This window comes from Neophocaena asiaeorientalis, unplaced genomic scaffold (assembly GCF_003031525.2).
Source record: "Neophocaena asiaeorientalis asiaeorientalis breed wild unplaced genomic scaffold, Neophocaena_asiaeorientalis_V1.1 scaffold465, whole genome shotgun sequence".
Classification (NCBI taxonomy): domain Eukaryota; kingdom Metazoa; phylum Chordata; class Mammalia; order Artiodactyla; family Phocoenidae; genus Neophocaena; species Neophocaena asiaeorientalis.
The window spans coordinates 756,925-776,821 of NW_020174936.1; the positions used below are offsets into that span (position 1 = coordinate 756,925).

At 36.3% G+C, this 19,897-nt stretch overlaps 1 protein-coding gene across 2 annotated transcripts in view; it reads left to right on the forward strand.

The window, feature by feature from the left end:
- Positions 1–19,897, forward strand: part of PIAS1 (protein inhibitor of activated STAT 1) — a 122,447-nt gene that overhangs the window by 19,287 nt on the left and 83,263 nt on the right. For both annotated transcript variants that reach the window (XM_024761661.1, XM_024761662.1), the window contains exon 2: positions 10,686–11,130. In XM_024761661.1, the coding sequence (XP_024617429.1) occupies positions 10,686–11,130 (445 nt within the window). The remainder of the gene's footprint in view (positions 1–10,685; positions 11,131–19,897) is intronic.

The following is a 19,897-nucleotide window of genomic DNA, read 5'->3' on the forward strand; positions in this document are numbered from 1 at the left end:
TAGACTAGAAAATCAGCTGTTTACAACATGTGATAAATGCTGCAGTAGAGAGTGCAGGGTGCAGTTCTTCAGGGTTTTGAAAGGTTGGAATAATGAACTTGGAAAAAACGAAGTTTAGCAGCACTGTATATAAAGTTCTATTTTTAAATTTTAAAAATTGTATTAGAGGATGAGGAGGTTTAACCTAGTAGCGTTTCATGTGAAAACAATTGAATAAAGGTTTTAGTTAACCTCAAGCTTAATGTGAGCGACAATATGATGTGGACGTGACTCCCTGTCCCTGCTAAAAGAAAAGCATAACGTACAACATCCTTCCACTTGCCTAAATAAAACAGGCCAGTCAGTCTAAAATGCCTTATTAGGTTGCACTGGTAGAAATAGCTCTGTTCATAATAAGAGAGATAGTACTAAGCGTAGTCAAACTATTATCTGGATTATTTCATTCACTCTGAGTATGATGGCCAGGGTGGGAAGGGGTCTATACCAACAGGATGAAATTTTAGAACCACTGGGTAGAAGTTTAAGGAAAATTTCAATTCATAGAGCTTTTCAGTAATGTAGGATGTTTTACGATTAGATTGTGAACTCATGTAAGTGTTTCAGCAGAGGCTGAGAGACCATCAGTTAAGGAGGTTACAGTAGAACTTCATATATTAGATGGAGAGTTGGACAAGATGATTGCTAAAGTTCTATTTTAAACTAACAACATTGTAAGTCAGGTATACTTAAAGAAAAATAAATAAAAAAATAAAGTCCTATTTTATGTTATGAGCCTGTGATTCTACAGTTTTTAAAAACATCATTTCAGGGCTTCCCTGGTGGTGCAGTGGTTGGGAATCTCCCTGCCAATGCAGGGGACACGAGTTCGATCCCTGGTCTGGGAGGATCCCACATGCCGTGGAGCAACTAAGCCTGTGCGCCACAACTACTGAGCCTGCGCGCCTAGAGCCCGTGCTGTGCAACGAGAGGCCGCCACGGTGAGAGGCCCGCGCACCGCAATGAAGAGTAGCCCCCGCTCTCCGCAACTAGAGAAAAAAAAACCGCGTGTGCAGCAATGAAGACCCAATGCAGCCAAAAATAAAAAATTAAAAAAACAAAAACTAAAAAAAGAAAAACATCATTTCATGGACTTCCTTGGTGGTCCAGTGGTTGAGACTCCGTGCTTCCACTGCAGAGGGTCCGGGTTCGATCCCTGGTCAGGGGAGTTCTGTATGGCGTGTGGTGCGGCAAAAAAAAAAAAACTCATTTCAAATTCCCTAATAATGTCTGTAATTGTCAGTACTCTGCAGCATTATGTGGACTTCGGCATCTGACTTTTGAGTCTGAGCTCCGCTATTTACTATCTCTAACTTTGATTGAATAGGTTACACCTGTTACTCTGAAATAGTTCTCTTGATACTTTCCCTCTAAGGTTTTTACTTGGGACCCAGATTGAAGGCTGTGATTTAAAGATTTTGTATAGTTACAGAATGCATTTTTTATCACTTTTTGTTTTGTTAATATTTATCTATTCTTCCTTTTACAGTTCTTAACTTTCTCTCAGATAAAGTGTGATGTATCTTTCATTGCATCTTGTCTGAAACTTAAATTAGATGATATCTCCAGTTGTAAATGCAACATTTTGTTTGGTTTTGGTTGGAGGAGTTTGTGAAAAAATATTCATTCTTTTATAATTTGATGGACTTAAAATTTCTTAAAGCTTTATTTTATTTTTTTATAAATTTATATATTTTAAATTTTTTGGCTGTGTTGGGTCTCTGTTGCTGCACGCAGGCTTTCTGTAGTTGCGGCGAGCGGGGGCTACACTTTGTTGTGCGTGGCCTTCTCATTGTGGTGGCTTCTCTTGTTGAGGAGCACAGGCTCTAGGTGTGTGGGCTTCAGTAGTTGTGGCTCGCGGGCTCTAGAGCGCAGGCTCAGTAGTTGTGGTACACGGACTTAGTTGCTCCACGGCATGTGGGATCTTCCTGGACCAGGGCTTGAACCCATGTGCTCTGCACTGGCAGGCAGATTCTTAACCGCTGTGCCAGCAGGGAAGTCCATAAAGCTTTACTATTTGAAAAGTGAACGATTGTTCTTATGATCATGTATAGCACTGCTTTTTAAAAGACACCTTATCTAGATTATTGAACGTTCTTGCAGATTTTCTTTGCAGTATTTCTTGGTCCTGTCTCCTCTATTTCCACTGTCACAGTTTCTTCTTACATGTAGATAATTAATTCTTGCTTGTTGCTATGTCTTTTAGCTAGAAGTCTTATTTTCTTAGTCTCGTTTCATCCATCCTATAGGTGGCTACCTGAATAACCTTAAACTATTTTTATCACGTTTACTGTCCCCAAATAAGCATTTATTCTGCTGCTTGTTCACTCTGTAGAGTCATTTAGTGCCCCCATCCCAGTGTAACACATACTCTGTCCTGGCTAAGATTTGTGATAAGACACTTGTATTGGTTGGGGGTTATAAATTTGAGCTCTGAAGTCAGGTCAGGTTTGAGCCCTGTCTCCATCACTTATCTACTTATTTACTGTTTAGCATCAGTTCTCTCCATACGATGAGAATAATATTGGTCTGTCTCTTGGGTTCATGTGAGGGTTAAGTAAGATACTCATGCTACTATAATTAATATGTAATTGGCATATTATAAGCATTTAATACATACTGGGTTTATCATTTTTACTGTATCAACTCAAGTATGACACATATATATATATTATAAATTTATTTATTTATTTATTTATTTGGCTGTGTTGGGTCTTCATTTCTGTGCGAGGGCTTTCTCTAGTTGCGGCGAGCGGGTGCCACTCTTCATCGTGGTGCGCGGGCCTCTCACTGTTGCGGCCTCTCTTGTTGTGGAGCGCAGGCTCAGTAGCTGTGGCTCATGGGCCTAGTTGCTCCGCGGCATGTGGGATCTTCCCAGACCAGGGCTCGAACCCGTGTCCCCTGCAATTGGCAGGCAGGTTCTCAACCACTGCGCCACCAGGGAAGCCCGACACTTATATTTTTGACTGAGAACATTGCTCATTGAGAGATTTCACTGACCATACAGATTGTTTGTATTTCTTTATCCTGTGGAAGAGTAGAATGAAAAGAAAGATTTCACTTAATAGTTATAACATTATAGAATTTTGAAATTGAGGAATCTTTGAGAAGCTCTTGTCAATCTGTCATTTTTTAAAGAGAGAAAATAGACCCTGAAAGATTGTGATTCAGTAAATTAGTGGCCGAGTTAGTATTAGAATCCAAATTCTATATATACTAGTACCATATTATGTTATATTTGTACCTAGCACATTTGAGAATTGAATTAATGTGATTATGAGTCTCTGTCTCTGAAGAATAGCTTATCTCTATGTGTTCATTGTTTGTTCCTATATTCCCTTTCTACAACTCATTTACGGCTCATTCATGGATCCAAAAAGCATTTATTGAACATCTGTGTGCAGAGCAGCTTTTTACTTAAAGTTATATTTGTCCTACCTCTGCATAAGAAGTTTGGCAATGTGTTAGAATTTTAAACTCTTTTTAAATTAAGCTAAACTTTTTTTATTGTAAAAAATATTTAATCCAAATTTTAAACTGTTTTGATTTCGGTTTGTTATTTTTAATATTTGAGTTATCATCTAGAAGGAGCTTTTGAAGGACATATCCATGGGTTTCATGAAATGTGGTAGTACATAAATGGGGATAATATTTAAATTATCTATCAAAAATCAAAGCCATGGTATGCCATTTCAACAGAGTGTTAGGTTTATACTTTGCTTGAAGGAGAATGGAATATTCATGTTTTGTCATTATGTGGGAGCTAAATGAATCCCATGTGATGGAAGATACCAGAAGGGGAGAAAGATAATCAGCTAGAGGAGTAGGCACTACAGGTCATTTTTCAGTCATCTTATATTGAGAAATAAATAAAAGATGAGAAATCAGGTGGAACAAGATTATGGAGAAGTATGTAACCAGCCTGACTTGCTGCTCTAGTAGAAACTGTCTAACTAGGTTTTCTGGTTGAACTGGACATTGTTGACAAATTGCTAATTTAACAGCTGTTTATTAACTATTTCAAGTGGAGAGGATTAGAAATGATCCTAAAGTCAGTTCCATTGAATGAAGAATCTGACTTTGAAAATAATGGATAAAATATTTTTGTACAATCTTTATGCAGTTAGAGTATTTTTGATGATTGCTTTTGTGGGTAGAAAGTAAAAGTATAAATGAAATATTATGACATTGTTAAGTGCCTATTTTGACTGTCTTTAGAATTCATTTTGGTTTACAGTTGTTTACAAATTGATACCAGATAAAGATTCATAATATAGAGTCTGGTTTATGATTCATCGTCTAAAATACTGCAGTGGGATGTGTGAATGAGAGTAATTAGGTGGTTCAACAGGAAGTACCTAATTCTTATTCACAATTTAGGTATGACCTTTAATAATGTAGGGTCATAGCTAATGAGACAGTAACATTGGCACTTTTTTTTTTTTTTTTTTGCGGTACGTGGGCCTCTCACTGTTGTGGCCTCTCCCGTTGCGGAGCACAGGCTTCGGACGCGCAGGCTCAGTGGCCATGGCTCATGGGCCCAGCCGCTCCGCGGCATGTGGGATCTTCCCGGGCCGGGGCACGAACCCGTGTCCCCTGCATCGGCAGGCGGACTCTCAACCACTGCGCTACCAGGGAAGCCCTGGCACTTTTTATTTAATCTCAGAAATCTCTCTGTCTACAGTACTTGTTGATATTGCTTGACTATTGTCTTGTATTTCTTTTTCTCAGAATATGGTCCCTGCCTCTGTAGTTGGAATGGTGTTCTTATACAGGCACACACACCGAACTGTGTGTGTGCGTGTGTGTGTAAAATGTTACATATCTGAGAAGGAGATTAAGTTGAAATGTGTTCTTATAGAATGGTGAGGACCTTCCCCTCCTCCCTTCCCATTCCCCTACTCTGCCCTGAGAACACTGGAAGCCAACCTTATACTGCCAAAGCAGGAGGTTGGAGGATTCCTCTGTGTCAAAAGTGATCAGATAAAAGGAAAAAATGGAATCCTCATGATAGCCAAGTTCCTGCCTTATCATCCTAGAGTGCAGTACTCGGTCTGCTCACTCACACAGTTCATCTGATCATCTTTTTCGTGTCTTACTCTTAGATATAAATGTACAGCCAAAGGTTCCCTTGCTTGAGGAAAACGTCAAGCATGAAAGGCAGAGACCAGAGAAAATAGCAAGAAAGAACTCAGATTACAGAGACAGTGCAGGCAGGTGAAGAAAATAACAACGTCAAACACCCTATTTATTTATATTCTCAAGAGAAAAGATGCTGTAGTAAAAAATAAAATTTTTAAAAAAGAGAGAAGATACTACATTCATGTAAAATAAGAACAAGATGTAGAGGGGGAAAAAAAGAGAAAGAAAAATGCAGCAAACAGAAAAGAGCTCATGGGAATTGAAATTTTAATGGAAGAGTTAGAAGATGAAGTTGAGGAAATCTCCCAGAAAATAGAGCTAAAGACAAGAGATGTAAATGCAAGAGGAAAAAGAAAACAGATCAAAAGAGAATTAGACAGTCTAGCAAGGCCAGTATCTAAATAATAGGTATACAAGAAAGAGAACAGAAGAAAGTCAAAGGAAGATTGCTGCAAGAAAACTTCTCAGGGACTTCCCTGGTGGCACAGTGGTTAAGAATCCACCTGCCAATGCAGGGGACACGGGTTCAATCCCTCGTCCGGGAAGATCCCACATGCTGCAGAGCAGCTAAGCCCGTGTGCCACAACTACTGAGCCTGTGCTCTAGAGCCCGCAAGCCACAACTACTGAGCCCGTGTGCCACAACTACTGAAGCCCATGTGTCTAGAGCCCGTGCTCTGCAACAAGAGAAGCCACAGCAGTGAGAAGCCCGCACACCACAATGAAGAGTAGCCCCTGCTTGCCGCAACTAGAGAAAGCCTGCATGCAGCAACGAAGACCCAACACAGCCAAAAATAAATTTATTTTAAAAAAAAAAAGAAAACTTCCCAGAACTGAAGGACATACATCTATAAATGTAAAAGACTTAGCAATTATCAGTTCATACAATTAAAAAAAAAAAAAAAAACCTACTCCAAGATACAATATTGTAAAATTTCAGAACACATAATGAGAAGCATCTGGAAGCTTCCTGAGGAGGATATATAGGTGACTGTGAAAGACTGCAGATCAGAATGGTGCCAGGCTTCTTAAGAGAAGATGATGAGGAAAGGCCTTCAAAATTCTGATGGAACATACTTTCCTGCCTGGAATTCTATACTGAGCCAAACTCAGTTACTAAGTATGAGTAAATGAAGATATTTTTAGACAATGCAAGGGATTTTTTGAAAAGTGTACTTCCCATGCCTCCTTCTCAGGAAGCTACTGGAGGAAATACCCCACTAAAAAGAAAATCAAGAAAAGAATTGAGATCAAGGAAACAGGGGGTCCAACACGAAGAGTGATAAGGGAATTCCCAGGATAAGTTAAAGGGAAATTCCATGACCATCGTTTTGTACCAGGCCTAGAGAACAAGCAGTCTAAATTGGAACTTGATGGAGGATTGTATGAGTATATTTTTAAGAAAGAAATTAAAGGACTTCCCTGGTGGTGCAGTGGTTAGGAATCTGCCTGCTAATGCAGGGGACATGGGTTCGATCCCTGGTCCGGAAAGATCTGACATGCCGCGGAGCAACTAAGCCCATGCGCCACAACTACTGAGCCTGTGATCTAGAGCCCACGAGCCACAACTACTGAGCCCGTGTGCCACAACTACTGAAGCCCATGCGCCTAGAGCCCATGCTCCGCAGCAAGAGAAGCCACCACAATAAAAAGTCCGTGCACTGCAACCAAGAGTAGCCCCTGCTAGCTGCAACTAGAGAAAGGCCACGCGCAGCAACAAAGACGCAATGCAGCCAAAAATAAAATTAAAAAAAAAAAAAAGAAATTAAAACAGAGATTTACCTGATATATTTGAATATGTTGAGAGGAAAGTTAACACTAGCAATTTAAAGATGAATTAACCGTAGTTACACAGAAAATTAAGCAAATGCAAAAATGGTGCAGTTATTAACTAGAAGGAAAACAAGGTCATACAAAAAAAGAAACAGTAATAATGATGTACTTTTGGCTCGTCTGTGAATATTATTTACAGCCATGGTAATATTATAAACTCTAACAGTTGATTCAACCAAAAATGATGATGGGAAGTTGTAACAGATCTAAATCATTACCTTTTAATAGGAAGTCAATTTTTTTCCTAAAGGGAAAATATTTTAAATAACTAATAAACCTACTATATAGTAGAAATAGTGAAAAAAACGCCTGAAGAAATAGCTAAAAAGACTTGAAGGTAGTTGCCTTAGGGATGTGAAAAATGGGGACAGGGCAAGTGACATCTGTTTTTCTTGTAAAACTGTTCGACTTTTAAAATGGTGTACAGGTCTTTCTGATTAAAAAGATTCATTTAAAAAAGTTGACCCTCACAGAATGCTTTCTGTACAGAATATACACATTTCTCAGGCATTCTATCATTTGGGGTTGTAGAGTCAGCAGAATGCTATCCAAGGAGGCAGTGATTTCTAGTAATAGCAGTGGTTGATGTTATCCTTAGTTATAAATATTCATTTTGTTGTAGTGCTAACAAATGGAGATTTTAAACACACGAAAGATTAAAATACATTGCATTTTAACATTTCACATTTAAGTGTTTAGTTTTCCTCTGTGTTGTCAACACTTTACATTGTCAATTGATTGCTCCATGCTTCTTTGAAGCTTTTTGGTTGAGAGATACTTAAGATGGTTGCGTTTCCTGCCCTCTTTTATTTGGTTTTTTAAATAGTGCATGCTTATTACAGTCCTTAAGATTATGCAGCAGCTGCTCCAATAATAGCAATAGATAGCACCTCATCTTTCACTGTACCTGATTACAAGGTGCAATGGTTAATTTGAATCCAGATGTTTTCTTTTATCTTAACCACCAATTTTAAGCTAAAATGTTGAAGCTTGAAGTTGAGATTAAATATTAAATAAATTGATCTTTTAGAAGTTTTACTCTTTCCTAATTAAAAGGCATGTGGTTTGTTTTTGCTAAAAGACACTAACATAGTGTAAAGGTACAACATTTGGAGTGAACTAGTTTTGTAACATTCAACAAATTTCTTAACCTTCCTAGGCCTCAGTTTTCCCATCTGTAAATTGAGGACAATACCTACCTTATAATTGTGATGATTAATTATGCATCCTGTGAAAATGAAAACAAAAATTATGCCTATGTCATTAACTTTTTTCTTTTGATCATCAAGCAAGAGATTTTATTTTATGCGAGTTGTCAATGTATTCTTCCATAGAAATAGAACAATAATACATCTGTGCTGCATTTAAATCCTTATACACAGAGTTAGGACAAAAGCTGTCATAAGTTGATGGTAACCGCTGAGTTTCCGTTTTTGTTTTTGACTTAAGAGAATGGAGCTGAATTGAAATGGAAAGACATTCTTCTCTTTCTAAAAATTTATCGTGTTTTCTCTGTAAAACAAAATACATTTGACCAATGCCAACTTAAGTTTAGTTTTAACCTATAATCTTTGAAGCATAATTCATGTTATTTCTCTAAGAGCAGAAACTTACTTATTAATACAGTGCTTTTCTGTTGCAATCTCTTTTCCTTTTAAAATAAGTAAAAAAAAAATCTTTAAAACTATTTTGTACTCTTAGGACAGTTTGGATAGTAAGGAGAAATTGTTATCCTGGCATTAGATTCTCATAAGAGCGCGAACCCTACTGTGAACTGCGCATGTGAGGGATCTAGGTCACGTGCTCCTTATGAGAATCTAATGCCTGATGATCTGAGGTGGAGCTGAGGCGGTGAGGCTAGTGCTGGGGAGCGGCTGCAAATACAGATTATCATGAGCAGACAGGTTTGACTCCACAGAGACCATGAATCATCCTGAAACCATCATCCCCCCCTCCCTGGTCCATGGAAAAATTGTCTTCCACGAAACCAGTCCCTGGTGTCAAAAAGGTTGGGGACTGTTGCCATAGAGGACCTCAGTCTGGTCATGGAATCATTTGTAAAAAAAAGAAAATTATAATACAGCAAGATAAGTGCTAAAATAAAGATATGAAAAATGGCCAGTAAGAGTAGTGAAAAGAGAGTCATTTCGTTCTGCCAGGCCTAAAGGGCAAGGCTGACAAAATCTGGGCTTTGAGGAAACAAAGCATTCTCCAGGCCAGGGAAGGTAGGGGAAGGGCTCATATTTCTTTGGTTAACCCGCTATATTGCATATAAAGCTCTTTATACACTTGTTTTTCTCACTATTTTATTTTTCTTAATTGTTTTGTAATCTGCAAATAACTTCTAGATGATTGGCTTGAGATGGATATTATCCCAGGGAGTGGTGGTAAATTAGGGAAGGCAGCTTAGCTTTTGTGGTATTTGGGATGAGGTGAGGGGATAAAATAGTTGTGCAAATAGAGAGTAAATGGTAACCTTACATGTGTCTTTCATCCTGACACCTCCCTGTCAGTGGTGGTAAAGTCAGGATTCTTCTGTTAATAACTGTATGATCTTGTCTTCCCTTTGGATTTCATTTTCCTCAACTTTAAAATAGGAGAATTGGTGTGGGTATTTCCTGTTGGTAGTCTCTTAGTAGTTGGGGAGAAAGGAGAAATAAGTTTGGGAACGCAGAGTTAAAGTTAAATAGATTTCTTTACTTCAGCCTTATGCATTATGGCATGTGGATTGAATTCCTGGACTTTTTTGCCGCGTGGCTTGTGGGATCTTAGTTCCCCAATGAGGGATCAAGCCCAGGCCCTTGGCAGTGAAAGCACAGAGTCCGAACCATTGGACTGCTAGGAAATTCCCAATTCCTGGACTTTTTCGCCTGGCTTTGCCAATAGAGTGTCAATAATATGTTTCCAGTGTCATCCTTTTCCTAATGGTTTAGTGGAAAGATCATGCATGGGCTTTAGAATTATACATAACTGGGTTTGAATCCTCATTGATACTTAGTAGCTATGTGGCTTTAGGTAAGTTGTTTAACCTTTCCTAACTAGTTTCTTCACATGTAAAGCAGGAAGGGTAACACCTTGTGGAGTTGTAAAGATTTAATGACAACCCATATGAAAATATCAAATGTATCTGGTATATAATAGGTCAAAAAAGGTATAGTTTAAGCCCTGTAAATCCAAATCCCAAAGTCAGTATAGAATGTAACATAATGTTATTTGTATCCTGCCTACATCTGGTGCTTGAGGTGGACTGTTCATATGTTTCACATATACTTATATAATTTTCCCCTAAGAAAACAAATGTTCTTGAGGGCTCATTACCTTTTGCCGTCCACACAGCACTCAGTACTCTCCTGGAGACTTAGTAAGTGCTTGATAAATACCTGAAAATTTCACTATAACAATGGAATAGGTGAGATGTGGTTCTACCTGATGTATACTTATTTTACATCTTTCATAACCCTAGGTAGAAGTTAGTGAATTTATGAATATTAATTTTAAATTTCTTTGGTTATATCAAATGATTAGATTTTAAGTTTGAAATAACTGGAATTGACTGTAAATGAACTGGCCTTTGTAAACAAAGCATAAGGATAAAGTGTTATAATAAAGTATCGTTTAATGTTGTAACTTATATTATTGGAATACTAATGTTTTACATTTTGTTTTGTCTCTAAGCAAATGGTTATGAGCCTTAGAGTTTCTGAACTCCAAGTACTGTTGGGCTACGCTGGGAGAAACAAGCACGGACGCAAACACGAACTTCTCACAAAAGCCCTGCATTTGCTAAAGGCTGGCTGCAGTCCTGCTGTACAAATGAAAATTAAAGAACTCTATAGGCGGAGGTTCCCCCAGAAAATCATGACGCCTGCGGACTTGTCCATCTCCAGCGTACATTCAAGTCCTATGCCAGCAACTTTGTCTCCATCTACCATTCCACAACTCACTTATGATGGTCACCCTGCATCATCACCGTTACTCCCTGTTTCTCTTCTGGGACCTAAACATGAACTGGAACTCCCACATCTTACATCAGCTCTTCACCCAGTCCATCCGGATATAAAACTTCAAAAATTACCATTTTATGATTTACTGGATGAACTGATAAAACCCACCAGTCTAGGTAAGATTATTCTGTAATGATTATTTGGTTGCTTTTGGAGGATACATTTTCATTTTTGAGTTTGAATTTGACCCAGATTATTATTCATAATAAAATTTATATTTGGTGGTAGGATCCAGATGGTAAAAAGGATCTTTCAATTTTAGACAAATCAAATATATAAAAGCTGTCTTTTAGACAGGAAGAAAGCATATTCAAGTCTTCCGTGATGGTTGCTGACACAGAAAATGTTAAAAACTTTCCAAGAATATAAACGTTTTTAAAGTGTAATATTTTAGATTGTTGATTACTATTTTATAATAACCCTTACAAAATTAAAATTAAAACCCAGTAATTAAAATCAGTCTCTGAATTCAGTTTTTAATTTTCAAGGGTTGATGACATCTAAAACAAATGACTATTTTTGATTATTTAAATGAGTAAATGGTTTAAATTTTTATAAAAGGAGAGTTGAGCTTTGATGTGTAGTATTTTAATTTCAGTTGACTTTTTCAAGTGGATCTGTGTACCTTGCAGGTGCACACATGATTATATAATACTAAAAAACACTTGAAATTTCATGTACTATGTTTTCCCATCATTTGATAAGTGCCTAGCCTATTAATAGAATTCGATGTATTAATCAACTTGAAATTTTAATTGCTATAATGCTACCTTACTTTATTTAAGGTAGAAGAAAATTGACCCTGTTGGGATCTCTGCTACCTTTGGTGTAATATATTTAAAATATCAGACTTCCAGATGCTGGTTTGTTGTTATAAATCAGTGGTTGGCAAACTATGGCTGGCAAGGGAAATCCAGCCTGCAGCCTGTTTTGGTGGATCTGAGCTAAGATTTTTTTTTTTTTTAATATTCTTAAAGAGTTGTAAAATAAAACAAAAACAGAGAAGAATATGCAACAGAGACATGTATGTCTGCAAAACCTAAAATATTTACTGTCTGGCTTTTACAGAAAAAGTTTGCCAACCCCTGTTACAAATCAGTAAGCATTTCAGTTTGGGGGATTGGTGAGTGTTGAATTTTGAAAACATTTACAGAAATTCTTTGAACTGGGAAATGTTTGTTTTAAATTATTTTTAGCAGAATAACTGAATAAATTAAGATTATAGGAGTCATTTTCAAACAACATGAATTTTTTCACATGACTTTATTTTTTAAATAGCCATTAATAAGAAAACTTAACACTTGCTGAGAACCTACTGTAAGCTTTTAAAACTTATACATGCTCATTATAAAAAACGAAAGTGCCAAAGTCCCTTCTTGTTAGCAGTTCAGTATATATGCATATATAAGCAAGTTATGTTTCTTGTTTTTAAGAAGGAATTATATTGTATCAATACATAGTGTTCTGTGACTTGCCCCTACCCCCTCTTTTGCCTTACTAATATAGACATTTCTTCTTGTCTGTCTTTCCCATTTTTAATTGAAGGCTATATATACACACACGTATATATAGTGTCTATGTGTACATGTGTGAGCATGTGTGTGTATATATATATATGAGCTCATTTCTTATTAAAGACTGTGTATTATTTTATGTTCTAAATAAGTCCCTATTAAAAGACGTATTTTCTAGTTTTTCGCTGCCAAAAACATGCTATAGTGAACATCATCTGAAATTTGAAAGGAAAAAAACGTTGGTGGCTTTTATTTGATTTGATTCCCAGCTCTCAAATTTTCTTTGGGTCTTAGTAATTAACATATCTTCTTGTTTTCAGTTTCACTAATATAAATTTCAAGTACCAGTGTGAATAGGTGATGTTTACATACGTATCTAAATTTTGATATGAAAAGTAGAAATGCAAACTGGACATACATTCTGGTTATATTGGATAATATTTTAAATATTAATAAATAAAAATAGAGCATTTAAAATTATTTTTATTTTACTGAGGTACTTTGCTTAAATATATATGTTATGTGTTCATTTCTAATTGTCTACACTGTCTTTTTATGCCTTTGCAGTTTAACTTAATATATCATAATTTATATCTTATTGTTTTAATACTTCAGGGTACTTTATCCTTATGAACTTTTTAGTGTGTAATAATAGTGGGCAAACATCTGGGTTTTCCCTGAAAAGATATGAGAGGCAGGTAATTCATAAGAAATTGTGTTGTTAAAGCTGCAGATAGTTTTTGCTATCTTTCTATAGTATTTTCTCCCTACTGACTGTTTTTAAAGAATAGTCAGTAAATTTAAAATAATTTTTCTGTCTTTACTCTTCATCTGAAAATTTATAGAATGCTTCAATGGGGTATTTTTGTGTAGTAGTTTAAGAGCAATGTCATAAAGTTTTGCCCATTCTTGATAACCATTAAGTAAACCCTTGCATTTACAAAATTGACAGGTTGAAGTACTAAAATATTTCCCGTAAGATTTATTTAATTGGACTTTCTTTGTATTGTCAAGCCTCATTATTTGCACATGCTAGTGGATGAATGCCTGCTATCTCAGTAAATTCAAAATCACTACTCACAACAGTTTCACAGCCATTTATAGACACACACAGAGCTGCAAAGAATTTGAGTTGGCTCATGTGTGCTTTCCCACCTGTGGTTGAACTAGGTGGTTCTTGCTTTCATGTTTTCTGCTGTCATATTGTAAGCAAATGTCTGCTTTGCACTCTACTTAATGCCACATTTTTTGCATTTCTGTGCTTTTTGTTGGTGATTGCATTGTTTAAAATGGCCCCCAAGCATAGTGCTTAAGTTTTATCTAGTGTTACTGTATGCACAAAGGCTGTGATGTGCATTATGGAGAAAATACATGTATTAGATCAGTTTTGTTCAGGCTTGAGTTACAGTGCTGTTGGCAGTGAGCTTAGTGTGAATGAATCATCAATATATATCAAATAAGGTGTCTTTAAACAGAAGCACACATAAAACAAGGTTAGGTATTGATCAGTTGATGAAAATGTTGTGCTCAGAGGCTTGCAGGAACCTAACCCTGTATTTCTCCTAGGAGCAATGGTTCAGTATTCACTAACTCATTGTTTGTGGCAACTTTTTTTTTTTTTTTTTTTTTTTTTTTTTTTATGTGGCAACTTTATAGAACACCAGTTTTCATGAATAAATCCATTGTTTGTGATATAAACACAAAATTAATAGGTGGTATGGAATTGCTTGGTGGTATGTAAATAGATTTCTAATTTCTCATTGTTATCATAGAACTAAAATAAAAGCAGATATTTTGGTTATGCATAAAAAGATCACCAGAAAGTAATTTGTGGAAGTTTATTGATTCAGTAACTATTCAGGGGATGGAAATACTCAGAGAATTTGAAAAAAGATTCAGAGTAATCTGCAAGAGTTGAGGATGAACATATTTTAAGGCCCTGTTAAGTGAAAAAAAAAAAAAAATTGAAAAAAGGAATCTATAAGATTTTTAACATTGTTAAAAGACTATCTCTGTACTTCATTAAATGAAATGACTACTGCATCATGGAATTCAGTTTTCTAAGGGATTACTTTCGCCAGTAGATTGTTTGTTTTAAGTTTAGGAAAACAATATTCTCTTCAAAATTAAATGGTTTTCAGCATTCTCTTTCTTAGTATACATATTGAATACATTTAAAATCATTACAAGCTCTTAAGAGTTTAGTTTGGACCTGTACTTAGCTAGTTCATCACACTTAATCACTTGAGTCCAGAATGTGATGGTTAAATTTAATTTTTCATTTTCTCCCTTCCATTTTATCTGTAAGCAGTAGATTTAAACAGAGTTTAAGGTGTTCTAGTGTAAGCTGAATGTTTGTATGCGTGGTTCATGTTTCTAACTAAAATCAAAACAATAGTTTTGGTATTCCCCCGTTTTATTAGATAATTCTTATCCATTTTTATAATCATCTTGTTATTATTTCTTTAACAATAAGTAATTTTAAGGTCTTTATTCATTTTGGAACACACATTAAAGGGAATTCTTTTCATTAATTGGGAGATGAAGTAAAGGTGGTTGTAAAGTAAAATGCTTGATTTACTGTGTATTTTTGTCAGTATTAAAATCCTGTTTGTTCTATGAGTCCCATTTCAAATGCTTTTAAAAACCTTTTCCATTAATCTTTCTAAGATGCCCCCCTTATATCTGTCTGTTCTTCCCCCATCCAAATCAATTTCACTTTCCTGCATGCTCTTAATAACATTCTGTTGTTGTTAGTTCCTCAAAATCAGCTCTGCTGCATTCATCTGTATATTCCCATAATATACAGAGCTATGAACCTCTTATGTGGTAACCACAGTAAACAATTATTAGCTCTCCAATTTAGTTAAATACAATAAAGTCTGTTTTAATGTTTTTTGCAAAGTATTTGGATGCTACATACTGAAGAATCTGAAACACTGTGACATTTTATTGGTCATATGGATGTCATTCTTCAGTTTGTCATGAAACAAGTCACTTATATTTTTTGTCTTTCTTTTAAGTCTTTTTTAAAATTAACTTTTATTGGAGTATAGTTGATTTAAAATGTTGTGTTAGTTTCTGCTGTACAGCAAAGTGAATCAGTTATACATATATCCGCTCTTTTTTAGATCCTTTGCCCGTATAGGTCATTACAGAGTATTGAGTAGAGCTCCCTGTGCTATACAGTAGGTTCTTATCTATTTTATATATAGTAATGTATATATGTCAATTCCAGTCTCGCAGTTTATCCCTCCCTCCCTCTTTTTTTACGTCTTGGAAGATGGTTTCTATTTAAGTTTTAATGTTTGTCAAACAATCTTTTCCGTTAAACACCACAAATATCTCTTCTCTGGGTTACATATTTGATTTTCCTGAGTTCTGTTACAAGTAGTTATAATTTAATTTGATGTAGGACGGTGTATTGGTATTTCCTAGGGATGTCCAGCATCCTAGGTGTATAGGGTTTATATTTTCAGTATTTTAGAAAGCTAGGCCAGTCTGTTTCCTTTTTAAAGTAGAACATTTGTATATAGAAAATTATAATTATTTTAGGCTTGGGAAGATGTATGAATAATTTATAGAAAAGATTTGAATTAATATATATATGTTTTATATATATGCACGTTTTTTTTGCCTTAGGAAACAAGGCAGCAGATGCTTCAGCACTCCTAAATAGTTAAAACGATCCATCTTGTTTTGTGCAGTGTGGGTAAGGTTTCTGCTACATCTTAATAACATTGGTTACCAGTGTTTTCTGCCAAGGGCTCGACTGGCATTGGATTAGATTTCACAGTTTCCTTCTCTTCTCATTTTTTATAATTGAGTTTGCCTTCCTCCACATGCCTAATAGCCAGTGCCTAACGATCAGGTGATGCAAATTCAAGGACACAGACTCTGATAAGTATTGGAAAGGGCATTCAGAGGTTTTATGATTTACTCTACTCTGCTTTTAGAAGATTTGCCTTCTAACAATTCAACACAAGCTGTGCTCTTCTGTACTTGATTTTTATGAAATCAAAAGCACTATTTTTTTCTGTAGGCAGGTTTCTTCCCTAGGAACTTTTCTTTCTAATTTGGCAGCACTGGTTTCTTTTCTTTTCTTTTTTAAGAGATGTAGAGAGAATTTATTTATTTATTTTAAACTTTGGCTAATTTGACTAATTTATTGCTTGTGCATTTTAATTACACTTGTTGTATACAACAGTATGAGCATAAACTAGTGTCCATTAAGTATTATAAATTGCTATTTTATTTATCTTTATTTTAAAATTTTTTATTGACATATAGTTGATTTACAGTGTTGTATTAGTTTCAGGTACATAGTAAAGTGATTTAGTTATACACACATATATATAAATATATATATATTCTTTTTTTACGTTCTTTTCAATTATATGTTATTACAAGATACTGAGTATAGTTCCCTGCGCTATACAGTACATCCTTGTTAGTTATCTATTTTATGTATAGTAGTGTGTATATTTTAATCCCAGACTCCTAATTTATCCCTCTCCCCTCCTCCCCTTGGCAACCATTAGTTTGTTTTCTATGTTTGAGAGTCCATTTCTGTTTTGTAGATAAGTTCATTTGTATCCTTTTTTTTAGATTCCTCATGTAAGTGATATCATATGATATTTGTCTTCCTCTGTCTGGCTTACTTCACTTAGTATGATAATCTCTAGGTCCATCCATGTTGTTGCAAATGGCATTATTTCATTCTCTTTTATGGCTGAGTAATACTCCATTGTGTATATTTACCACATCTTCTTTATCCATTCATCTATTGATGGACAGTTAGGTTGCTAGCCATTTTTGGCTATTGTAAACAGTGCTGCAATGAACATTGGGGAGCATTTATCTTTCTGAATTATGGTTTTCTCCAGATATATGTCCAGGAGTGGGATTGCTGGATAATATGGTAGCTCTATTACTAGTTTTTTAAGGAACCTCCTTGCTGTTCTCCATAGCGGCTATATCAATTTACATTCCCACCAACAGTGAAGGAAGCTTCCTTTTTCTCCACACTCTCTCTAGCATTTATTATTTGTAGATTTTTTTGATGATGGCCATTCTGACCAATGTGAGGTGATACCTCATTGTAGTTTTTTTTTTTTTTTTAATAAATTTGTTTATTCATTTATTTATTTTTGACTGCGTTGGGTCTTTGTCGCTGAGCACAGGATTTCACTAGTTGCAGCGAGCAGGGGCTACTCCTCGTTACGGTGCGCGGGCTTCTCATTGCGGTGGCTTCTCTTGTTGTGGAGCACAGGCTCTAGGCACGCGGGCTTCAGTAGTTGTGGCACATGGGCTCAGTAGTTGTGGCTCGCAGGCTCTAGAGCGCCAGCTCAGTAGTTGTGGCGCACGGGCTTAGTTGCTCCGCGGCATGTGGGATCTTCCCGGACCAGGGCTCGAACCCGTGTCCCCTGCACTGGCAAGCGGATTCTTAACCACTGCGCCACCAGGGAAGTCCCTCATTGTAGTTTTGATTTGCATTTCTCTAATAATTAGCGATATTGAGCATCTTTTCATGTGCCTCCTGGCCATCTGTTTGTCTTTTTTGGAGAAATGTCTTTTTAGGTTTTCTGCCCATTTTTTGATTGGGTTGTTTGTTTTTTTTTTTGCTGTTGAGCTGTATGAGCTGTTTGTATATTTCGGAGATTAATCCCTTGTCAGTCGCATCGTTTGCAGATATTTTCTCCCATTCTGTAGATTGCCTTTTTAAAATTCATTTATTTTATTTTTGGCTGCGTTGGGTCTTCATTGCTGCACGTGGGGTCTCTCTAGTTGCGGTGAGCAGGGGCTGCTCTTTGTTGCGGTGCATAGGCTTCTCAGTGGGATGGCTTCTCTTGTCGCGGAGCACAGGCTCTAGGTGCACAGGCTTCAGTAGTTGTGGCTCACGGGTTCTAGAGTGCAGGCTCAGTAGTTGTGGTGCATGGGCTTTGTTGCTCCGTGGCAACAAAGGTGGGATCCCCCCTGGACTAGGGCTCGAACCCGTGTCCCGTGCATTGGCAGGCGGATTCTCAACCACTGCACCACCAGGGAAGCCTGTCTTTTTGTTTTGTTTATGGTTTCCTTTGCTGTGCAAAAGCTGGTAAGTTTGATTAGGTCCCATTTGTTTATTTTTGTTTTTATTTCCATTACTCTAGGAGACGGATCCAAAAAGATATTGCTGTAATTTATGTCAGAGAGTGTTCTGCCTATGTTTTCCTCTAGGAGTTTTATAGTATCAGGTCTTGCATTTAGGTCTTTAATCCATTTTGAGTTTATTTTTGTGTATGGTTTTAGAGAATATTGTAATTTCATTCTTTTACATGTAGCTGTCCAGTGTTTCCAGTACCACTTATCGAAGAGACTGTCTTTTCTGCATTGTATATTTTTGCCTCCTTTGTTGTGGATTAATTGACTGTGTGTGTGGATTTATTTCTGGACTTTCTGTTCTGTTCCATTGATCTGTATTTCTGTTTTTGTGCCAGTACCATACTGTTTTGATTACTGCAGTTTGTAGTATAGTGTGATGTCAGGGAGCCTGATCCAGCTTCGTTTTTATTTCTCAGGATGGCTTTTGCTATTCGGGGTCTTTTGTGTTTCCATACAAATTATAAAATTTTTTGTTCTAGTTATGTGAAAAATGCTATTGGTAATTTGATAGGAATTGCATTGAATCTGTAGATTGCATTGGGTAGTAATAGTCATTTTGACAGTATTGGTTCTTCCAGTCCAAGAACATGGTATATCTTTCCATTTGTGTCCTTTTCAATGTCTTTCATCAACATCTTATAGTTTTCGGAATACAGGTCTTTTGCTTCCATAGGTAGGTTTATTACTAGGTATTTTATTCTTTTGATGCAGTGGTAAATGGGATTGTTTCCTTAATTTCTCTTTCTGACCTTTCGTTGTTAGTGTATAGAAATGCAACAGATTTCTGTGTATTGATTTTGTAGCCTGCAGCTTCACCAGATTCATTGATGAGCTCTGGTAGTTTTCTGGTAGCGTCTTTAGGATTTTCTATGTATAGTATCATGTCATTTGCAAACAATGACAGTTTTACTTCTTCTTTTCCACTTTGAATTCTTTTTATTTCTTTTTTTTCTTTGATTGCTGGGCTAGGACTTCCAAAATTATGTTGAATAAAAGTGGTGAGAGTGAACATCCTTGTCTTGTTCCTGATCTTAGAGGAAATGTTTTCAGCTTTTCCCCATTGAGTATGATGTTAGCTGTGGGTTTGTCATATATGGCTTTTAGTATGTTGAGGTATGTTCCCTCTATGCCCAATTTCTGGAGTGTGTTTATCATAAATGGATGTTGAATTTTATCAAAAGCTTTTTCTGCGTCTATTGAGATGATCATATGGTTTTTATTCTTCAGT